This window comes from Sceloporus undulatus, chromosome 1 (assembly GCF_019175285.1).
Source record: "Sceloporus undulatus isolate JIND9_A2432 ecotype Alabama chromosome 1, SceUnd_v1.1, whole genome shotgun sequence".
Classification (NCBI taxonomy): domain Eukaryota; kingdom Metazoa; phylum Chordata; class Lepidosauria; order Squamata; family Phrynosomatidae; genus Sceloporus; species Sceloporus undulatus.
In genome coordinates, this window is record NC_056522.1 from 308,159,727 (window position 1) to 308,180,519 (window position 20,793).

A 20,793-nucleotide genomic window follows, 5' to 3' on the forward strand; every position below is an offset into this window, starting at 1 on the left:
TGTGACCCTCTCAATATTTTTACTGCAATCCCTGTCAGATCTAGCCAGCACGGGCAGTGGTGAGGAATGATGGGAACTGTAGTCCAGCAGTATCTGGAGGGTCACAAGTCACCCATGATAGATGGTGAGCCCACTCATGCACATGCTCAGTTAAACCTAAGGTCTTGTTGACAAAGCAAAGCTCCTGTTCAGCTCAGAGCAGCTGCGGAAGGAGCAGCAGTAAACAAAAAATCCCAGTTGCCATCCACAGATCCACCAGCTGCTCATGAAATCACCCACAGCTGAAGTAAAGAAGCTTAGATGGAAGCAGCACCTGCTTTTGTTTGTTGTGTATCTTTAAGTTGTTTCCAACTTAGGCAATCCTTTCGTGGGATTTTCTTGCCAAGATTTGTTCAAAGGAGGTTTGCCATTGCCTTCCCCTGAGGCTGAGAGGTTGTGATTTGCCCAGAGTTACTCAGTGAGTTTCATGGCTGAGCTGGGAATCAAAGCCTGCTCTCCAGAGTCATAGTCCAGCACTCAAACCACTATATCACACCGCATCTGTGCTGCAGAATTAATACAGTTTGACACCATTTTAACTGTCATGGCTCCATCCTAGGGAATCCTGTGATTTGTAGTTTATTATGGCACCACAGTTCTCTAACAGAGAAGACAATCTTTAAAAAAAAACCTACCAAGCCCAGAATTCCATAGCACAGAGTTATGGCAGTTAAAGTGGTGTCAAGCTGCATTAATTCTGCGGTACAGCTGCAGTCTGTTACAGATTCGGGGTCATTGGATGGGACAATAGGACTGTTGGAATCCCCTACAGTGAGTTTTCTGCAAAGTATTTCGGGTTACTAAAAATAGATCTGCTTGAAACCATTCCCAGAGGGAGTCACCCAGTTCCAACAGCCAGTAAGGTATTTGCTCTTAACCTTAAATAAGTTTTAAGTATAGATTTTTCACTGTTTTTAAATAATGATTTTAAAACATATATATTATTATTTAATTCTTTTTTAACTTTTGTAAACTAATTTTTTAAATTTAACCTTTTAAAAATTATTGTAAGCCTTGATGAATTCCATCGTGGGGAAAATTCAAATACAAATTCAATAAATAAGAACATAGAATTAAACAAGACAACACAATAGGTGGGTATAGCTCAGTGGTCTGAGACAAACAAAAGCATGCTGTAGGCTGTAAAATGGAAAAGAGCCAATTCTTTTGGAAACTGACAGATTGTGCCACAAATGATTTAGGAGTATGTGCAAACAAGAAATACTTATTGAAGTATATGTGTACATTAGCTATTTGTAGCTAATCTGAGCAGCCTTTTCTAACATGGTGGCCTCCTCTTGTAGATTTACATGTCCATTTTCCAAGAGATCTATAGGGAATTGGGTTGGAAAAAGTGGGTTTTGAGTCTTATAGCAGAAGGTACCCGTCAGTCTTAACAGAGCTAAGTGTTAATATAATATATTTAGGTTCTATCTGCTCTGGATAAGGAAAGTGAAAGAACCAAGTTGAGTAAATGGGTATGACAAGTTATTAGTTCAGTATTTTAACGCTGGGAAATATTATAGTGTTTATAATTAAACAGTACAACACTTGCTCATTTACAAAATCATTTTGTGGACTTTTAAAAAATATTATTTACATTCATTATTTTCTGGAGGTTTTATTTCTACCATTGGACTATTCAACTGCAGAGGAACCTATGTGTCACTACTGTAATTTTTTAAAATGCATAGATCAGTAAAATGACCTTTCGTAGCAAAAGACTTCCATTTTTATTTATTTATTTATTTATTTTTGGTTTTGTATAAGATCCCTTATACAGTACTTACCTTCCTTGTTATGTTTGTTTTTAGTAGTCACTGCCTTATTCATAGTCTGTAAAACAGAGAGGACAACAGTTGGAACGATTTTCTAGTGGTGTGGTGATGTTAAAAACTTTCAGCTAACTATAATGGTCTTTGGTGTAACATAATCCAAATTCTTCACTATAAAGATTTAGGAAAGAAGTGATGAAAATACCACTAATATTTTGCCAGCTGCTCCTTAGGTTCCTTCTGCCCATTTCTGACCTGAGATATTTCACATTGTTATGTCACTCAAATAGGGAGTGGAGAGTTGGCAGATGCTTAATGAGACTTTTTCTACTTTCTCCCTTAATAGGTTCTCTTTTTAAAAATAATAATACACATTTCTATCATTTACAGTCTGGTCTTTCTTTTTACTGTAGAAGCCAATGAATATAAATCCATACAACCAATTAAATTCAAAGAACTTTAAAAGCAATTAAATAAAATGAGGCCTTTTGTAGGAAGTGAACAGAACAAACAGAAACAGGTCCCTCTGCCTCTGCTGTACACTGTCACTTTTCTGGAAGAATAAAGGAAAACAGTATAATTGGCTCACAGACGCAAATCCTATTGATAATTGCAACTAAAGTAGCCTCATTAAATGGGTTTTATCTATGTGTTGATTTACTATTCAATAATGGATCTAATGGGTATACATTAATTGGGATGGCCAGCAGGATTCGGGTCAAAATAGTATTGATTGTTGATTAACTGGCAGCACTGAGGAAATAGTTGCCACATCTTGGTTGTTGCACCACATTCGCCTTTCTTTAGATAAAGTCTATATTGACTTCCCAGGTAAGATATTTTCTGCAGGGATCTGCAACTTGCAGATGTCCTAATGTGTTGGAGAACAACTCTCACCATCCTCAACCAGTATGGCCATTGGGCAGCATATCCGGAGGGCACAAAATCTGGAAGAAAAGACTACTACAAAATAAAGCACCCCATCAAGACTGCTGATACTGGCCACAGCTATTCTACTTTTACTGCTCTGGCTGCCTCCTGTTGCATTCTGGGGTTTGTAGTTCAGTGAGGCTTAAGAGCTCTCTGGTTGAGAATTCTAAATGGCCCTCCCTAAGCTTAAGCCCCAGAATGAAACAAGAGGCAGCTAGAGCAGTTAAAGTGGAATAGCGGCACTATAAGAGTGTACTGCAGTAATCTAGGTAGTGTCATGAAAGGAAAGTGAGTAGCCATTTATTGTTACTGTGATGGATGGGGAATGATGCTTCTGGGGTTTGCTGCTTCTTGTACCTGAATAACTTGACTGTTATTGAACATAATGGATGCAGTGGCTTAGTGGAACTGACAAATGGAAGATCAGAAGGCTGGCAGTTCTAGGCCTGGGTGCTGCATGATGGGGAGAGCTCCCGTCATTAGTCCCAGCTTCTGCCAGTTTAGCAGTTTGAAAGCATGCAAATGCAAGTAGATAAATAGATACCATTTTGGTGGGAAGGTAACAGCATTCAGTGCAATCATGCTGGCCATATGACCACTGGAGTCATCTTTGGACAAAGCTGGCTCTGCAGCTTAGTAACAGAGATGAGCATTGCCCCCTACAGTCTGTTACGACTACACATTCATGTCAAGGAACTACCTTTACCTATTGAACACGGTGCACCTTGCTTTGAAAGGATGGAGTAGGATTTACAGCAAAATTTCTTGAGCTCCCCTTAAATTCCATTTTCCTGGATATTTTAAAAGAAACAGCCATGTTAGAATGTTATAGCATAATAAGGGAATGCGGGGATGCAAATTGTGACCCCAGTCATAAACACTCATTGTGTAAGATGATACAGGCCTGTCAAACATCTGATCTTTTATTCCTGAGGTGTGAAAGCAATCAATGTACTTCTCTTGAAGTCAGAAACTTTTCCGAGAGTTCTTTTAGTGCAGTTGTGAAAACCAATAATTTCATCTTTGTGTATTCTATTACATTCTGATCCCCTGCAATCTTGCTAACTGCTAATGTATCCATACCCTTAATATTAACTTCATTGGTGCATCTAAAGAAGAGGATTGAAGAAGGGGATCTATGACAGCTCATGCTAGAATCAATCAATATTTAAAGGTGCTGCTAGATTCTTTCTTTTTTATTTTGTTGACTAGAACTTTACTTCCATTGGGTATAAATTTATGGTAGCCAGCACAGGCAATATGCTGCCTTGGTATCTAATGTTGTAGACCTAATATCTAATATTTTATTGAAGAAAATCTACAAGAATATGTAACACTTTCCAGTACTGACAATCTCTCTAGAAGCCAAGATGGTTGAACTGAGACTGTTGTACTCTGGTCATATCATGACATGATGCTTGGTAAAAGAGAAGGCAGTAGAAAAAGAGGAAGACCACATCCCAGATGGACAGATCCATGGAAGTCATGGCCCTGAATATGCAAGACTGGAGCAGGACTGTTGATAATAGGGTGTTGGAGGTCTCTTATTAGTTGGATGACTAGAAGTGGAGAACAATTTTTTGTGTGTGTGATAATGAGTATGGGGGCTCAACACTGCTATGTTTATGTGGATAAAACCTACCTGTTACAGACTGTAATGCAAATTTTGTTGTTGTTTTGCAAAAAGACTCTGAGCAAAACATTAAAAATACACATAAGGAAGCCCATTTTTTTCCACACATGAACACGCTGATGGCAGTTGATAACAAACAACTGGCAATTTGCATATATACATAATCATTGTTGTTGTGTGCCTTCAAGTCATTTCTGCCTTATGGCAACCCTAAGGGGTTTTCTTGGCAGGTTTCTTTGGGGAGGGGGGGTTGCCATTGCTATCCTCTGAAGCTGAGAGAGTGCAACTTGCCCAAGGTCATTGAGTTGGTTTCCATGGCTGAGCCAGGATTCAAACCTTTGTCTCCCAGTATCCTAGTTCAACACTCAAACCACTACACCATGCTGGCCCTCAATATGTTCATAAAATGTGTTGCATACCGTATATCCTTGACTATAAGTTGACCTCATGTATAAGTCGAGTGCAGGTTTGGGGGGCAAAATTATGTATTTTGATGTGACCCTTGGATAAGTTGAGGGTTAAACTTAGGGGCATGCAGCAAAGGAGCTAAATGACGAAGCAAAGGACAAAATAGCAAAGACGCTACAAAATTCTGGCAGACATGGCTATTTTGGCTTTAACTAAACTCAGGATGGATGAGTAGAGGGAGGTCAGAGATTCCAGGACAGATTGCACTCTTGCCTTTCACCAGGGGATGGTTCCCTTTTTAAATAAAAGTTAAAGTGTAGTATTTACATTGACCTGTGAATAAGGTGACCTAGGTTTTTGAGGTCAATTTTTTAACTAAAATTTCTAGACTTATACATGAGTATATACAGTATGTTACCATATCTGCATTTGGAACTGATGTATTACCCTCTTATCTGGCTATTGTTCTAACCTAGCTTGCCAATGGTGATCCAGAAAAACATGGACTGGGGTGGCTCAAAAGCACAGCATATTTGTTGTTAACTTACCTTGAGTTGGCCCCAATTCATGGCAACCTCTGGATGAGACATCTCCAGGCCCTTCTATCCTCCACTGCTCTGTTCAGGTCCTGTAGATTTCTGCCCTTGACCTCTCTAACTGAGTCTATCCATCTGGTGTTTGGTCTCTACCTTTTCAATCATTAATGTATTTTCAAATAAGTCATGCCTTTTCATGATGTGGCCAAAATATTACAGCCTCCGTTTCATCTTGGCTTCCAGAGAGTTTTCTATGATTCTATGATTCTGTTCAAGGAACCACTTGCTTTTTTTTTTTTTTTTTTTTACTGTGCACAGTATCCTTGTCCAGCACCACATCTCAAATGAGTTGATCCTTTTCCTATCTGCTTTCTTCACTGTCCAGCTCTCATATCTGTACATGATGATGGAGAATACTGTAGCTCAGGCAATTCTGACTTTAGTGCTCAGTTGTATGTATCTTTACTCTTTAGGAGCGTATGCATGGCATATAAATGTTCTCTCCCAGGTTCACTTTCTGGCATTGCCAAACAGGAATAGGAAAGCCTGCTGCCTGAAATCCTGGAGAGTCAGTGATGTGGGGGCAATACTGTTCTAACTCATATGGTGGAATGCTTTGGTGTAACTTACCTTCTTATGTTCTTAATCTGTTCAGTAGCATCAGAGTCTAGGGACTGAGATGCTCCGTTCTCACTTGGGAATTTAGCTCTCAGCCAGGGGCAGCCCTACTATTAGTCAGTAAGACAGCCACCTCAAGTAGAAAATGTTGAGCAACAGAAAACAGCAGTAAGGTTTAGGAGGACAAAATTGTGTGCCACCCACTGCCCTCTGGTGTGATGGAGGATGTCATTTTCTTGCCAATATTGAATTCAAATTCAACTAGACCTGAATGGTAGAGTGCCATCACCTCTTGAGCTGGCTTTGCCACAGTCCTCTGAGAGATAGTGATCTCCATTACATACAAAATGGATGAGATCTTGGGTTCTTGTTTCACCCTTGCTCATTTTAATGGGGCTACCCCCAAAGGTGTTCCTTTCATCATTAATATCCACTCAGCATCAACCTCTTACACAAGCAGACACACGCTTGTACATCCCATCCACCCACACGTCCTGCTCTTTCTTGCAGCTTCCCATCACAGGTTACAACCTGCAGCGGTTTGCTGCTAGTTCTCTGGTGATGGGAGTAGGCCAGATCATATCTTTCACCTTGTATTTTTGCATTCATTGTTGAGATACAGCACATTTTAACCATCTTCACCCCTTTCTCATCCTCAGTAGCTGACCTGGCAGTACTGACTCTCCACGTGACCAGGTGTACAGCCAATACCTGTTGGCCAAAGAGCCCCCATAGATCTTTGTGTGTTCATGCAGGGGCCATAGCCAGCATGTCTGGGGGATGCTGGGAACTGAAGTTCAAAAAGTAGCTTCCCCATGCTTTGCCAAATTTTTGCACCCACCCATCCCCCTCCTTCCAATGCACCTATTCCCTTGAAAGAACCAAATCCCTGCCCCAGGCCTTTCAGTCTGCTAAAATTCCTCAGATAATGCAGCATAATTGCTACCAGATGCAGCAGAGGACTGGAAAAAACTGTAGGATGATTAGAAACAGACTCCAGGGCAGGGTAACCCTCTGAAGCAAACAGCTTGGAGGGCAACATCCAGCTGCCCCGAGTAGCAGCATAGCGTAGGCTCTTGGCTGGCTCCCAGGGGTGCTCCTCCAGGGGTTTCTCCACCAGGTCAGGTGCTGGGTCAAACCTTACTTCTCCTGCAGCCCTGAAAACGAAGAACGGCCAGGGTGGTGATGGTGGTGACGACGAGCCCTATCCTGCCAGCCTCATTTGCTTAGTTTCTCCAAGGGAGGCATCCATTTTCTCCAGCTCCAGGAGCCCCCTAATTGCAGGAAATCATTGAGTAAAGATTGCCCAGCCAGATTTTTTCTCTTGATCCAGCAGAAGAGTCACCTCTAGTGAAGGAAAAGGTTATGAGAAAGATGAGCAGGGACACAGCAAGGCTTGTTTCAGCACAGCAGCCTTTTCCTGCTCAGCACTGGCTATTGGGAATTACTGTTTTTGTTTTTTCTCTTAATAAGAGAAGCAGTGAAGATACCACTTCTTATTATTCAAAGAGACCTGGTAGCATCTTTGAGATTAACTGTAAGAAAGAAGTTGGTAGCATGAGCGTTTGTAGACTTCAGCCTACTCCCTCTGCTAAAGAATCATCACGCTAGAATTGTCTAGTGCAAAAAAGGCCCCAGTTACTTCCTCTGAGGAAGTAGGCTGAAATCTACAAAGGCTGATACTGCCAACTTCTGTCTTTCAGTTAGTCTCAAAAGTACTATAAGGACTCTTCGCATATTGATTTTCCAGACTAACATGGCTATACCTTTGACTTATTATTGTTGGAAACATCCTACATTTTGCCAATTCATTGTGCTCACACACTAGCCCAGATGATGGATTCAGGAAGGAAGTTAGACTATGGATGTATCTGCACTGCAGAATTAATGTGGTTTGATACTGCTTTAACTACCATGGCTCAATGCTATGGTATTCTGGGATTTGTAGTTTTGTGAGATATTTAGCCTCCTCAGTCAGAGAGCTCTGGTGCCACAACAAACTACAAATCTCAGGGTTCCATATCATTGAACCATGGCATTTACAGCAGTGTCACACTGCATTATTTCTGCAATGCAGATGCAGTCTATAGGATTTAATCCCTATGAGATGTAATGATGGTCAACAGCTTTAAAAGGAGCTTGGAAGAACAGTTTTTTTGAACTACAGCTCCCAGAATCCCTGTCAGCATGGCTGTGGAGGAGAGTTAGAGAACTGTAATAATACTTTTGAAAATATGTTTTCCAAACTCTGAACTGGACACATTCATAGAAGATGTTATCAATTGCTACTCGCCCTGATGGCTATATATTAACTCTAGTATCAGAAGCATTATGTCTTACAATATTTGGGGACTTTTTCACACTAGACAATTTGAGTGTGATGATTCTTTAACCTTTAATTGGGCTGCCAATGATTCCATCCTATCGAATCGTGGGGTTTGCAGGTGTGGGAGGGATATTTAGAATTCTCAGCCAGAGACCACTAGTGCTTCACCAACCAAAAAATTCTAGGATTCAGTACAACGTTGTTGTGGCAGTTAAAATAGAATCATAGTCCCATGGTCATATAGTGTGAAAGGGCCACCAGCTACTTCAGAACAGAGTAGGGGTGCTGTCTCCTCCCATAGGTACCTAGTTAATCATTGTGGGAACAGAATGCTATATTGCATTGTTTGGTTTGATTCCATTCTTTCTTTCTGTCACACACTATATCTCAAGATGACTGTACAGGTCTTTTACTGACATACAGCATACAAGTCCAGTTCCAGTCAACAAAACAGCTTTTTTTAAAAAGAAAAAATGAAAGCAATTTAAACAGTTAAAACAATTCAACATGAAATAAAATCTGCAATCTAAACAAATCCTCTGTGACCATATCATACAGAAGCTGACTGGACTGAGTGTCAAAAGCTTCAACTCTTGCAATGGGATAGCATTCTTCATCTACCACATCTGATGAGCAGGCTAGGTTAGGGGTCCCAGGAAGGCTGTGAGGTACACATACATACCATTGTCCATTAATACTAAGCAACAGCTGGAAAGTTCACAAGGAACAGCTGGGGAGCTACCATTGCTCCCCCCCCACCTCCAAAAAAGGATTCACTATCTTTGGAGGTTGCTGATAGGGTCATCCCTGACCATACTGACTGAAAGCCTCCTTGTACACCACCCACCACCCAGTGCAATCAACATTGGGCAAGGTAGAGACCTGCTGTAGATGAAGGTATTCTTTCTTCTCCTGGCTGCACATGACATGTCGACACTGCCTGAGTGGTCATGAGGGTGTGTTCTGGCATGGACAAGGTCAGTTGCACTGGGGCGGAAGAGGAAGACAAAGGAGCAGAATTATGCTGGTGGAGCACTATGCTCTGCCAGGCTCATGTAAGATCCTGGTCAGTATTTTCAGAGTGCTTTATTTCCAAACAAATAATTCAGATGCTCTGAGAAAATCACTTTCCCCAGGATTCTTGATAAATTATCTTAGCAGTGTGCCAAGGCACCTGCAAAAGTAGGAGCATTCTAGGGCCATCTCCCTACTGCCACCATCACTGTGGCAAGATCTACTGCTATTACCATGGCCCTAACCATCACACTTGGTAAATGGGAGGGAGTTGGCAGGGTCTTATAGCAGGTTGGAAGAAATGTTTAGTCCCCATCATAGTACAGCTGCCTAGCCAACTAACTGCTCACACTCTGTTTCCTAGTCTTCATGTCTAACCCCAGCAATTTTGTGTTTCACGACATGACAAATCTATACACTTGCCTATCAGTCACCCTTACCAATAGTTCTTCTTTGTTCTGCATTCTATAGGTTTGTTTGACATATTGCTTTTTCACATGTTGCTGGACTTCAACTCCCATCTGTCCTTGTCAGCATAACGAATGAGTAGTCATGTTGAGAGATACAGTTCAGAAATATCTGGAGGGCTAAAAGTTCCCCATCCCTGATTTACAGTCTGTCAACAGTATATTGGAATTTGTAAAGGAGTAATTTTTATATCTTCAGGTTTTTTGGGTTATATACCTAAAATGACAATTTTCGCTTGCTTAAAGATGAATATGTGTGCAAGTGGTTTTAAAATGACTGACTGGAGAAAAAACAGGATATATTTAGTTCAGTTACTTTATTTAAGTGGGCCGCTCTGTAGGTATAACAATAAAAAAAATCTGCAAGGCATTTTTGGGAAATATTATGCAAATTATTCCAAAGACAGTGGCAACATGGCTGCCTCTTCCCCAACAAAATGAAGCAATTACCAAATACAATGGCATCTCCCAAGCTGAGAGCCCTTCAGCATAAGATAGAGATTTCTTCCATACCTTAGTGGTCATCCTGCACCACCCCAGCCAGCATTTGGCCATTGGCTTTCATCCCATACTGATTGCACCCAGAGGGTGCTGGCACAATCTGAAATCTAGAGAAACTGCGCAATAGTTGGACTGAATTGAAAGCTGAACATTAATATTCTGGGGTTCAGGCCGTACACTTACACTGGAGCCCACATGCTGAGGACTCCCATGACAACACTGGCTAGAAGGGATGTAAACATCCATTTACAAAGCTCAGGGGCTATCTTCTCTTGGTATGCCCTCAGGCACTTGGCGCAGAAGCAAAGTGTGGAAGTCTCTATTGAGCCTCCCCCATTCCCTGCATATAGGAACCTGCTGTCAGAATCAAAATATCTAGTCATTAAAGGAAATTTCCCTTAACATTGGAACTAGGAGGAAACATTGCGCAGGGAACACCTACCAAAAAAGCAACAAAAAACAAAGGAGAGTCCTGGTTACATTAGAAAGATTACAGGCCCTCTGAAAGACTCCCCAATGCTGGAATCTTCCACCATGACATTTTGTGTACCATTCTCTTCAGAGCCATTCATCAAGTGTCAGCTGTCTCAAGGACAGTCACTCTAAACAATCCACCCAAATATCTTTACAGAAGCATTTCTTTGGCATCTGGTCAAACAATGTTGCAGTACTGACTCTGTGTGTATGTATCTTTTTTCCCCAAAAATTACTTTTGTTATAATTGTTTCAGTGCAGAAATTAGTCTCTCCACTCTAGCCCATCCATCTGTCATGGGCAGTTGAGAAGGAATCAAGGCAGTCTGTAAATTCCTTGGAAAGTCTTTTAAGCAGGCAGGTTGGTCCAGTTGTAGGAATACTCCCTGAGGGGAACACATCCCTTGAACTCGAGACATTGGAAATTCAACTGGGACAAAGTGCTAAAATATTATGAAAGTACACGTCAGTCACCTTTTCTGGCTCCAAGCAGAATCAATAGCAGAATTTTGGTGCCATGACAGTCCCTTTTTGTCTTCACATTCATTTTTTGTGAATTAATTAGCACTGTCGGCAACTTTCCATACACTTGCACACATTCTTTTCATCTACACATGAGTGCAAAGCCTTCTGGGAAAAGAGGAAAGTTCTGTCACATACTATCCTTTTGTCCCATCCAGTACCCTGGCATAATCACCAGCAGATTATATCCTGCCTACCTCTGGTTATATCCAGAAAGTGCAAGGGAACCAAACATTTCACCAGTATTTCAAGACCAGTGAGCCAGGGAGGGGAATCCCGCATGCCTCTCCAGTTAAACTTCATCACAGCATCCAATCCCTGCTTTCTTTATCCTTTGTTTTCTGGAGAAGCACACTCAGGGGCCATATAATAATGGCTGCTTCATGGTTAGCAAATAAGAAAGGGGAAGGTGTTGGTGTTTTATCGCTGTATCTGGTTTTGGGTTTTTTTGAAGGGCTGCATCTGGAATTAAATAGCACACTTAGAGCTGCACAGTCTGGAGGACAGAAGACCAAGTCTCTGCAGCAGCTCTGCCAAGAAATGTCCAAATTCCAGATTATCTTGCTGTGCCAATATTCCTGTACTGACACATGAGAAGGTGCTTAAAGGTTTTCTTGAATGTGGCATTACAAAGGGCATAACAAGCAGGATTGATGGTGCTGTTGACATAGCACAACCAATACCCAATGGACCAGACTGTGTCAGGGACACAATAATCACAGAAGGTATTTATGAGGACCATCACATTGTAAGGTGTCCACGTCAGGATGAAGGCGAGCAAGATGGCAAAGATGGTTCTGGTGACCTTCTTCTCCCGAGCTGCCATTTGGCGCTTCTTCCGAACCTGACTCCTGGCAATGCTAGCAAATTTCCTGGCCACGTTAGCTGGACGGCTGTTTGCCAAGGTAATTGCAGTAGAACTGGGTTCTTTTTCTGCCACAATTTCAATGGCTGTGACACACTCTGTACCAGTTTGCTTAGTGACAATCTTAATCTTTGACCACTTAGAGGCAGGATTAATCCTTGGATGGGCCGGGCTCTGCCCTTGGTCCGCTGGCACAATATCCAGTACCTGCTTTTCTTTATTAGTTTGGGTAATGCTTACCGTGCTAGATTCATTGGAGGTCTCTTTCTCCTCTTGATGTCCAGTTGTCTCTGAGGGTTGTAGTGGCTGCTCTTCTACTTTCCCATTTTTCACTTCCTCCTTCACTTCCACTGCTTTTTTGGGAGAGTTGTTGTTATTCTGCTTAACTAGAGGGCTCTTCAAAAAACTTAGTGGCTTAGACTTCTTTTCCTTCTTGCTCTCAGGTTTGTGTCTCCTCACACGGCTTCGGCTAGCCAGTGAGATATGGATGTACAGCACAGTCATGATGACCACTGGGAGGTAGAAAGCCGCAATGGCAGTGCCAAATGTTACGGCTGGGTTGGAGAGGAACTGAATGTAACACTGCCCTTCTGGAACTGTCCTCTCCCCAACAATGAACTGCCAGAATAATATGGCAGGTGCCCAGAGGATAAAGGACAATATCCAAGCAACTGCAATCATCAGCCCTGCCATTTTGGTTGTCCGCCTAGCTGGGTAGGTCAGTGGCTTGGTGACACAGAAGTAGCGGTCAAAACTGATGATTAGTAAGTTCATGACAGAGGCATTGCTCACTACGTAGTCCAGGGCTAGCCAAAGGTCACATACCACAGCCCCTAGTGGCCAATAGCCCTTGATAATATAGACTGTATAGAGGTTCATGGAGAAGACTCCAATTATCAGGTCTGCACAGGCCAAACTAAAGAGGAAGTAGTTATTGACAGTCTGGAGCTGACGGTTCACTTTGATGGACAGCATGACTAAGATATTCCCCACCACAGTGACAAGACTCAATGAGCCAGTTACTGTGGCTATGAAAACCATCTCCACAGTCTTATATTTGGTGGTGCCCTCCTCAGTGATGTTGTCATTGGTGAAATTAGCCATCTTCATCAGGCCAGAATGAGAAGAGAAGTTGTATGCAGACTCTGTAGAAATGGAGAGAGGAAAGGAAGGAAACATTGAAGAAGTACAGTATTACACATCTGTAGGACTCATTCTGGAGATCCACTGTGGAGCAATGGTTAGAATGTGAAACTAGGACTAAGATGACCTTGGTTCAAATGCCTAGTCAGTCATGAAGCTGAGTGGCTAAGCTTGGGCCAAGCTCTTTCTTTATGACTAACTGGCCTGCCAGGGTTGTTTGGAAGATAAAACAGGGTCCCTTTCAGAAAACAAACAGGATTTTTCTATGTCTGTTTGTGGAAATGTGAATTAATTCATTGTCTCAGGGGTGAATGTATTTTCACCATTCATGAGCATTTTAATGCAGAGGATTCTTAAGCAAGAGTTGGTGTGAAATTATTTCTTGAAGGTCATCTCTGATTTGACAAAAGTTGCCCTTGTTTATACTGTTTAGCTTAATTGTCCTGCATTATCAAGACCACAATATTTGTATCCCATCCTTTCCTTTTTGTTCATTTGTTTTTAAAGTCTACAATGCAGGAGCAGTGTAGTAGTTAAAGGAAGGCTGGCACTTGGGAGAACTAGGTAGTCTGGGGTTCTACTTCACCTCTCAGCCATGAATTTTACTGGGTCAAGTATCCAGCCTGTTATTACTCTGCCTATTTTTAATCTCACGCTGTTGTGAAGAGAAAGACAGGATGCTGGGGTATGATACATTTAGTGAAGAACAGACCATATCAAAGTTTTGTAAAGATCAGCTTACAGTGTATTAGCAAATTTCCACTCAAGATTTGGTCATTAGACATCATAAGTTAAAGCTATGGATGGCATCCTGTTCAATATTTACAAGATCTCAAGCCGGACTTATGATCTCATAACTTTTGGGATTCGTGTTTATGGTCATTACTAACTAAACAAGACCCCCCCACCCCCAACTTTCCTCTTAAATCAGGCAGTGTGCCATCCAAAGAGTTTCTGTGGTACTGCTGATTGGGGTACTAGGAAATGACATCTGCAGTGCTGTCTTCTTCAACTGCCTGTCTCAATGCATTCTGCAATTGGGTGAGTGTGCAATCATCATTTTCCAGCATCTTGATCTGCACCACCTCAGAAACTTTTTGGATGGGGCACTGCCTGGCATAAGTGATAGGTTATTGGGGGATGACATCAGAAGAAGAAGCTATGATAATGGAACTCTGTCGTAGTAGCTACATCTCACAACGCAGGATCTCAGCCTTCATCTGCATCTATAGACAAACAAACATTCAGATTTCCTGTGGGGATTCATGTGACTGATGTTCCACCAAATAGAACATTCTCCACATTGAAACACAGACACGGTAGACCCTCCACATTCACTGGGGCTGAGGGCACAGGACCCCCATGAAAAGTGGAAAAACTGCAAATAAGCAAACTACTTTTTTAACCTGAGAGAACACATCTCTAGGAATCTCTAGGTCCTCCAGCAGAACTCTGTGGCCAACATCTGCCAGAACTTGACTACAGAATCATGCTACAGGACCTACAGATGCCTAGAGAAATCTGCAAATATTCAGATCCGCAAAAGTCAAAGCTGTAAATGTGGAGGGATGATTGTACTAGTAAGAAGCCTAGCCTTCTCCTTGGTGGATATGATATGTGAGGGACCTTATTCAAGAGGAAGAATTTAACTATGTAGTTCCCTCAGGCCACCTTGAATTTCTGAAATTCTGCAGTCTGAGAACAGTTTTACTAAGCCGTCTTCTAGCTCTGTAAAGCAGATTTCAGAAAAATCTAGATTTCATAATGGTAAATAGTGGACTCCGCCCACTGAAACAGTGGCAAAAGCACTAATTCACTACTTTTCTCTTGTTTCAACAGGTCAGCCCACAAGACTAGAGTTGATTTCTTGATCCCATTTCCCATTTTCTTATTTTCATGAAATTTCAAAGCACAGCTAAATAAACCAGAGGAACGACTTTGTGATCTATGTTACATATTAGATATTCATTAGATAGTACTGAACCTAGTTAGTATCTGGGTGAAGTTGGGTGTTTTCTTCTTATTGATCCATTCCTACTGGAGTGAAATAATGTCTTGAGTAGCTTCCTAGCTGCTAATCTTTTTTAAAACCACTTTTGGACTAGAACTCCCAGAGTCTCTGAGCCATGATGCATGGCCAAACTTGTTGGGGGAGCAGAATCCCAAAAAGGTAACTGTCTCAAGCTGCATAGTCTCTTTAGCCGTAGGTTTATTTTCTGCTACACAGTTCTAGCACTTTTATACCTACCGTAAGTGCCACAGTTGCATGCTATGGAATCCTGAGATTTATAGTTTCATATCGTATTTATAATTCTATGACAAGAGCTCTTGTGCCTCACAAAACTACAAACCCCAGAATTCCATAGGATAGACTCAAAGTGCTATAATTGTGTAGTGTGAAAGAGACCTTAGAAAACAATTTCAGCTTAGCTATCCTACCCAAAGTAGCTGCCTGCGCTGTTCTCAGAATGAGGCTTGTTTGCAGCTGCTACTCAGCAAACAGCAGAAACTTGTTATATCCCTTAGCATCCTTCCTGGGACAATGCAGCTTGAAACAGTTACCTGTCAGCTCAAAACAGCCTTGTCACTTTAAGGCCCAATATTTTCCCAGGCCAATGTTATCTTTAACTAAAGTATGAGAAACAGTCTTTCTCTACAATTCCCACCTGCCCTTGAATCTCTTCAGCCCTCTCCACTGGAGCTATTTATGGCAGCCATTTGTACCATAGTGAACAAGCTCCAGAAGTCACTCAGAACTTAGGTGGTGTTTTTTTTCCAATCATTTCATGAGTTTATTCAGATGCTCAGAGCTCCAGAATTAATGAGACTGAGCCTGGAAAAAGTCTAGTTAATAGAGTTCTGGCTGGCCCATGCTCCGGGGCTTTGCTTGGGGGAGCCTGCCCTCTGCTGGATCTTTCCATTATTGAACCATTATAGTGAGCCCTTTAGGTTCTGCCACAGACATTGCCTTAATTTGGGGAAAAGGAAACCACAAAGGACATTCTGTATGAGCTGGAGAAATGTTTGCCATTTGCCGTTTGATGCATGGCTTCATTTAGCATGGCTTTAACCTTTTATGTTGTTCATTTCATCAAGTGGGACAGTTTCCCCAGTTGTTCTGCAGATAACAGATTCTGTCACTCATGGAAGCCACAGCCCTAAGTTTGCAAGAGCTGAGCAGGGTAGTTGATGATCAGGGATCTTGGATATCTATCATTTATGGGATTACTGCAAATCAAAGTCAACTTGATGGCAAATAACAGCAAGAAGAAAGCACTGCAAATTTGTCAGGTCATACAATCTTAGAATCTCAAGGATTATTTATTTATTTACTTACTTACTTACTTACTGCATCTTTGAAATGGCTGTACATGCTTGTGATACCATATATGCAGACTTAATTCAAGAGTAGGCCACAAGGTCAAAAGCACCATAACATCCCTGGTTTAAGAGGGACACACTCTCCTATAATCTCTCTCTCTCCTTTCTGTCCTATTGGCGCAATAAATAACAATATTGTTGTTGTTGTTGTGTGCCTTCAAGTTGGTCCTAATGCAATCCTATAATGGGGTTTTCTTGGCAAGATTTTTTAAATTTTTTATTAAAAATTTTATAAAATAAAAAAATACAATTAACAAACACTTTTTATTAGAGGGTTTCATTCCACATGTTGAAAAAAAAACCTTTTAAAGTTTTAGTACAAGTAACTTCCTCCTCCCCTTGAGTGACCTACACAAAACGATAACATTTCAACATTGATTCTTCATGTACAATAATATCATTTCCTAGGATTTATCCCCAATAAGCTTATCCTACACAGTCCTTTTACTTATAAGTACTTTAACATAGTAAAAATAGATTCCTGCTCTTATTTCCATCTTTCTTTACAGAATTCAACTATTTTCAACCATTCATTTGTAACCTTCTCCATGTCCTTATGGCTTAAGCACACTGTCAGTTTATCCATTTCCATCATATCTGTTAATTTAAATAAACATTCATCTATTTGTGGTGTTTCTGAGCTTTTCCAATATTATTCAGTGGCGGTTTGCCATTGCCTTCCCCTGAGACTAAGGGCATGTGAGTTGCCCAAGGTCACCCAATAGGTTTCATGGCCCAACTGGAAATCAAACTCTGGTCTCCAGAGTCGTAGGCCAACACTCAAACCCCACTGGCTATCAAATAAACAACAACACCTCCCACAAATGAAACAGTCTCTCTTTCACATACTTGGAAGTAACGTGTTACACATAATGACATTGGTTGAGATCCTGCATGAGGAGATGGAGTGTAAAGTTCTGCCCAAGTGCAACTTCACTCTGCTTCCCCTTGCAGAGTACTCATGTGTTGCTCCATCCCAAAATGGCCATTTAATGATCAGTGGCAAACAGGAGGCAGTGGAAGATTATCCATCTATGGATAATCTCTATAGCAAGATACACTGACTATAGGTTTCCTCCAGGATCACCCAGGGTTCTTCAGGAGTCCTGGAGAATTATGTCATTGCAGTGTTTCTTCCAATAGAGACATAGCTGAATGCTTCTCCACTGTGTCCCTCCCCTATCCATTAAATGTAAGCAACAGGTAAACTGTGCAAGGATGGAGATTGCAAAAGGGAGTCGGTGAATTCTTCCTTCCATAACAACCCAAAAAAGGCATATGCCAGTGTCACTAACAGGATGCCAGCCATTGTGTTTAGAGATAATGAGATCATAATAGATTGTAAGCCTGAGGGCAGGAAACTGTCTGATTAAAAATAATATTGTAAGCCGCCCTGAGAGCCATTAGGGCTGAAGGGCGGGATATAAATACCTAAATAAATAAATAAATATTTCTTTTGCATATAATATGCTGAAAACAGACAACTGGTAACATTTTCCCCATGTAATAAGTTGTTTTTGTTGTTGTTATGAGACTTTGAGTTGGCTCTGACATATGGCAATGCTATCTGAAGGTTTTCTAGGCAAATTTGTTCAGAAGGGGTTTGCCTTTGCCTTCCTCTGAGGCTGAGAGTCTATGACTTGTCCAAGATCCTCCAGTGGAATTCCATGATTGAATACAGATTTGAATCCTGGTTTTCCAGAATCCTAGCCCAACATTTAAATTACTATACCATGCTGCCTCAAGGTACGTTAAGTTACTTGTAACTTTTTCATGTTACTTAAAATTCTTAGGGGGCATTTTGAGGGTTTACTCCCAAATGTGGAGAAATATCCTTACAGCTTAGTTGGATTTTTTTTTTAAAAAAGTAACAAAAACAATAATTAAGGCAACATGTTACAAAAACACTTTGGTAACAGTAGCAGTAACAATTATTTGGGTGGTTTTTAATGTGTTACACTTTTTCAATTTTATATACATTTTCTCTTCTCTCCCTCTCTCCTTCCCCAGTAACAAAAGGATCCCCCCCCCCCCCCTTCCTTCCCTAAAGAAAAGCTTTACCTGTTAAATTTCTCATGGCTAGACAGACCTTAAAGGTACAAGAGACATGGCAAGAAAAACTTGGCAAGTAAAACTACCCAGGCAGATCATCTAAGTGAGCCAATCAGCACACCTCTCAGCAGTGTGGGGTGTGAGGCTATAAGACATTTAAGACAACTTAATATGACACATATGGACTGGCATTTGCATGCATATCAGGCTATGCATGTGGGGCCAAAAAGTCACCTTTGTGCAACAGGTGTATTCTTCGGATAGTGGTGGAAGCAGAGTTGCACAAACAGCATATTCCTCTGTGCCTTGTCTTTGCAACTTGCAATTGTGCATTTTGCATTGCATTTTGTAGTTGTGCATTATGTGTTAAGGTTGTGCACTGTGTGTTGCAGTTACACATCCTATATTGTGCATTGCAGTTGCATATTGTACACTGTGCATTGCAGTTATGCACCATGTATTGTGCATTGTGTAATGGGACTTAGTCATTGTTGCTATTCCGTGGGAGTGAGTGGGTTGCATAGTGCCCATGTGGCATATCTCTATATGCAGATATTAATGCTATGCTGAGAAGATGTTTTATTGTAGCCCTCATGTCTAATTAACAAAAATCAAAAGGAGGTAATACTGAAATGGAAAGGAAAAAGCAGAAGAGGAGAATGAGATTTAAACATACATTGTAAGGATGGTAAAAATCCACCATGACATAAGATCACATTTTTTTTTGCATGTGGCTGGGTAGGAACTAACATGTAGTGACTATGACGAATCAGAAGGTCCTGGACTAGTGAATGTGCATGAACTTACTTAGCAAACCTCTCTCTATCTCTCCCTCCCTATCAATCACTTTCATCTCCTCATCTGCAAAATATGGTGGATAATAATACTGATCTTAATATTTATCTTACCGGGTTGTTGTAAGGGTCACAATTAAAGATTGAGTGGGAAGTGCTTTGAATGCCTAAAAGCTCAGTACTGGTGATGGTGGTTGTTCTGTTAAAGAATAAATTCTCTCTCTGCCCTTTTATGTACTAAACTTTGTTGATCCTGAAATGTTCTGGAGAATTAGAATCTCCAGAATTTTGCAGAAGTATGTTAGAGAATTTTGTTTGTACACAGTACAGTGTAAAGTTACCAAATCTGCATGTTGCAAAGTTAAAGATAAACCAGAAGTGATATGGTTTGTCAACAACATCTACAGGTTGCTGTACTGGTTAAACTGATGTAGCAGGACTTAGAAGACCCAGCTTCTATTCTCTAGTGAGCTGTGAAGCCCACTGGGCAGTCTTGGGTCAGTCACATGCTCTCAACCTAAACTACTTCAGAATCAAAAGGGAAACTCAAGGGTGTGTGTGTGTGTGTGTTGTGAGAACTAAAGGGGAAGTGGTTAGTCATGTATGCAAGAATATCTTTGGGCTTGGAGGAAAAGCTTGCAGGACATGAATAAATTCACTCACTGTATCAGTGTCCCATGGAGACTCAGTTAAAAGTCAGCAGAGGCAACCTTACTCTGGTTACCATCTTCCACTGTAGGATCAAGCTGTTATGGTGGGCATGAGACCTAGTGTGGTGAGTCAAACAGGGATCTACCCAATGAAACAAACATACCTATGAAATGAAGGTTGACTAAGGGTCATTTCCCCCTCAGTATCTCCCTCCTGCCATCTCCCTCTTTCCTTCTCAAGTAAAATCAGTCCTCTAAGCTGGGCACATGTTAATGCATAACAGTGCCATCACATTGCTTTAGAAAGGCTTGTCAGGTGATGAAAGCTGCTTAATTAGTTCTTTTAGTTGCTTAATTATCTGTCTTTTCACAGATTAACAGATCAATTAATCAATGAAACAAGCTCATTTCCACATTATTGAAGTGTACTTTTCTTTTTAAAGACATTGAAGAACATCTGAGATAGCATACAATTTTATAAACAAAAACTGTCATTCATGGTTAGATGGAAGAGCCATACTGGACAGATTCTTTGGTGTTTCCTGTGGCAGTAACTCATCAGAATCCTCAGTGACCACATGAGCAACCCAGTGAGCAAACCAAAAAGACCCCCTCATAACTTGCACACAGATCAGTGTGCATGTGAGTACACATTCACACACATGC

General features: G+C 41.2%; 1 protein-coding gene across 2 annotated transcripts in view; it reads right to left on the reverse strand.

The window, feature by feature from the left end:
• Positions 1-10,971: 10,971 nt before the first annotated feature.
• Positions 10,972-20,793, reverse strand: part of CHRM4 (cholinergic receptor muscarinic 4) — an 80,288-nt gene continuing 70,466 nt past the window's right edge. For both annotated transcript variants that reach the window (XM_042445222.1, XM_042445223.1), the window contains one exon: positions 10,972-13,252. In XM_042445222.1, coding sequence (XP_042301156.1) covers positions 11,799-13,252 — 1,454 coding nt within the window. In that variant the 3' untranslated portion in view covers positions 10,972-11,798. The remainder of the gene's footprint in view (positions 13,253-20,793) is intronic.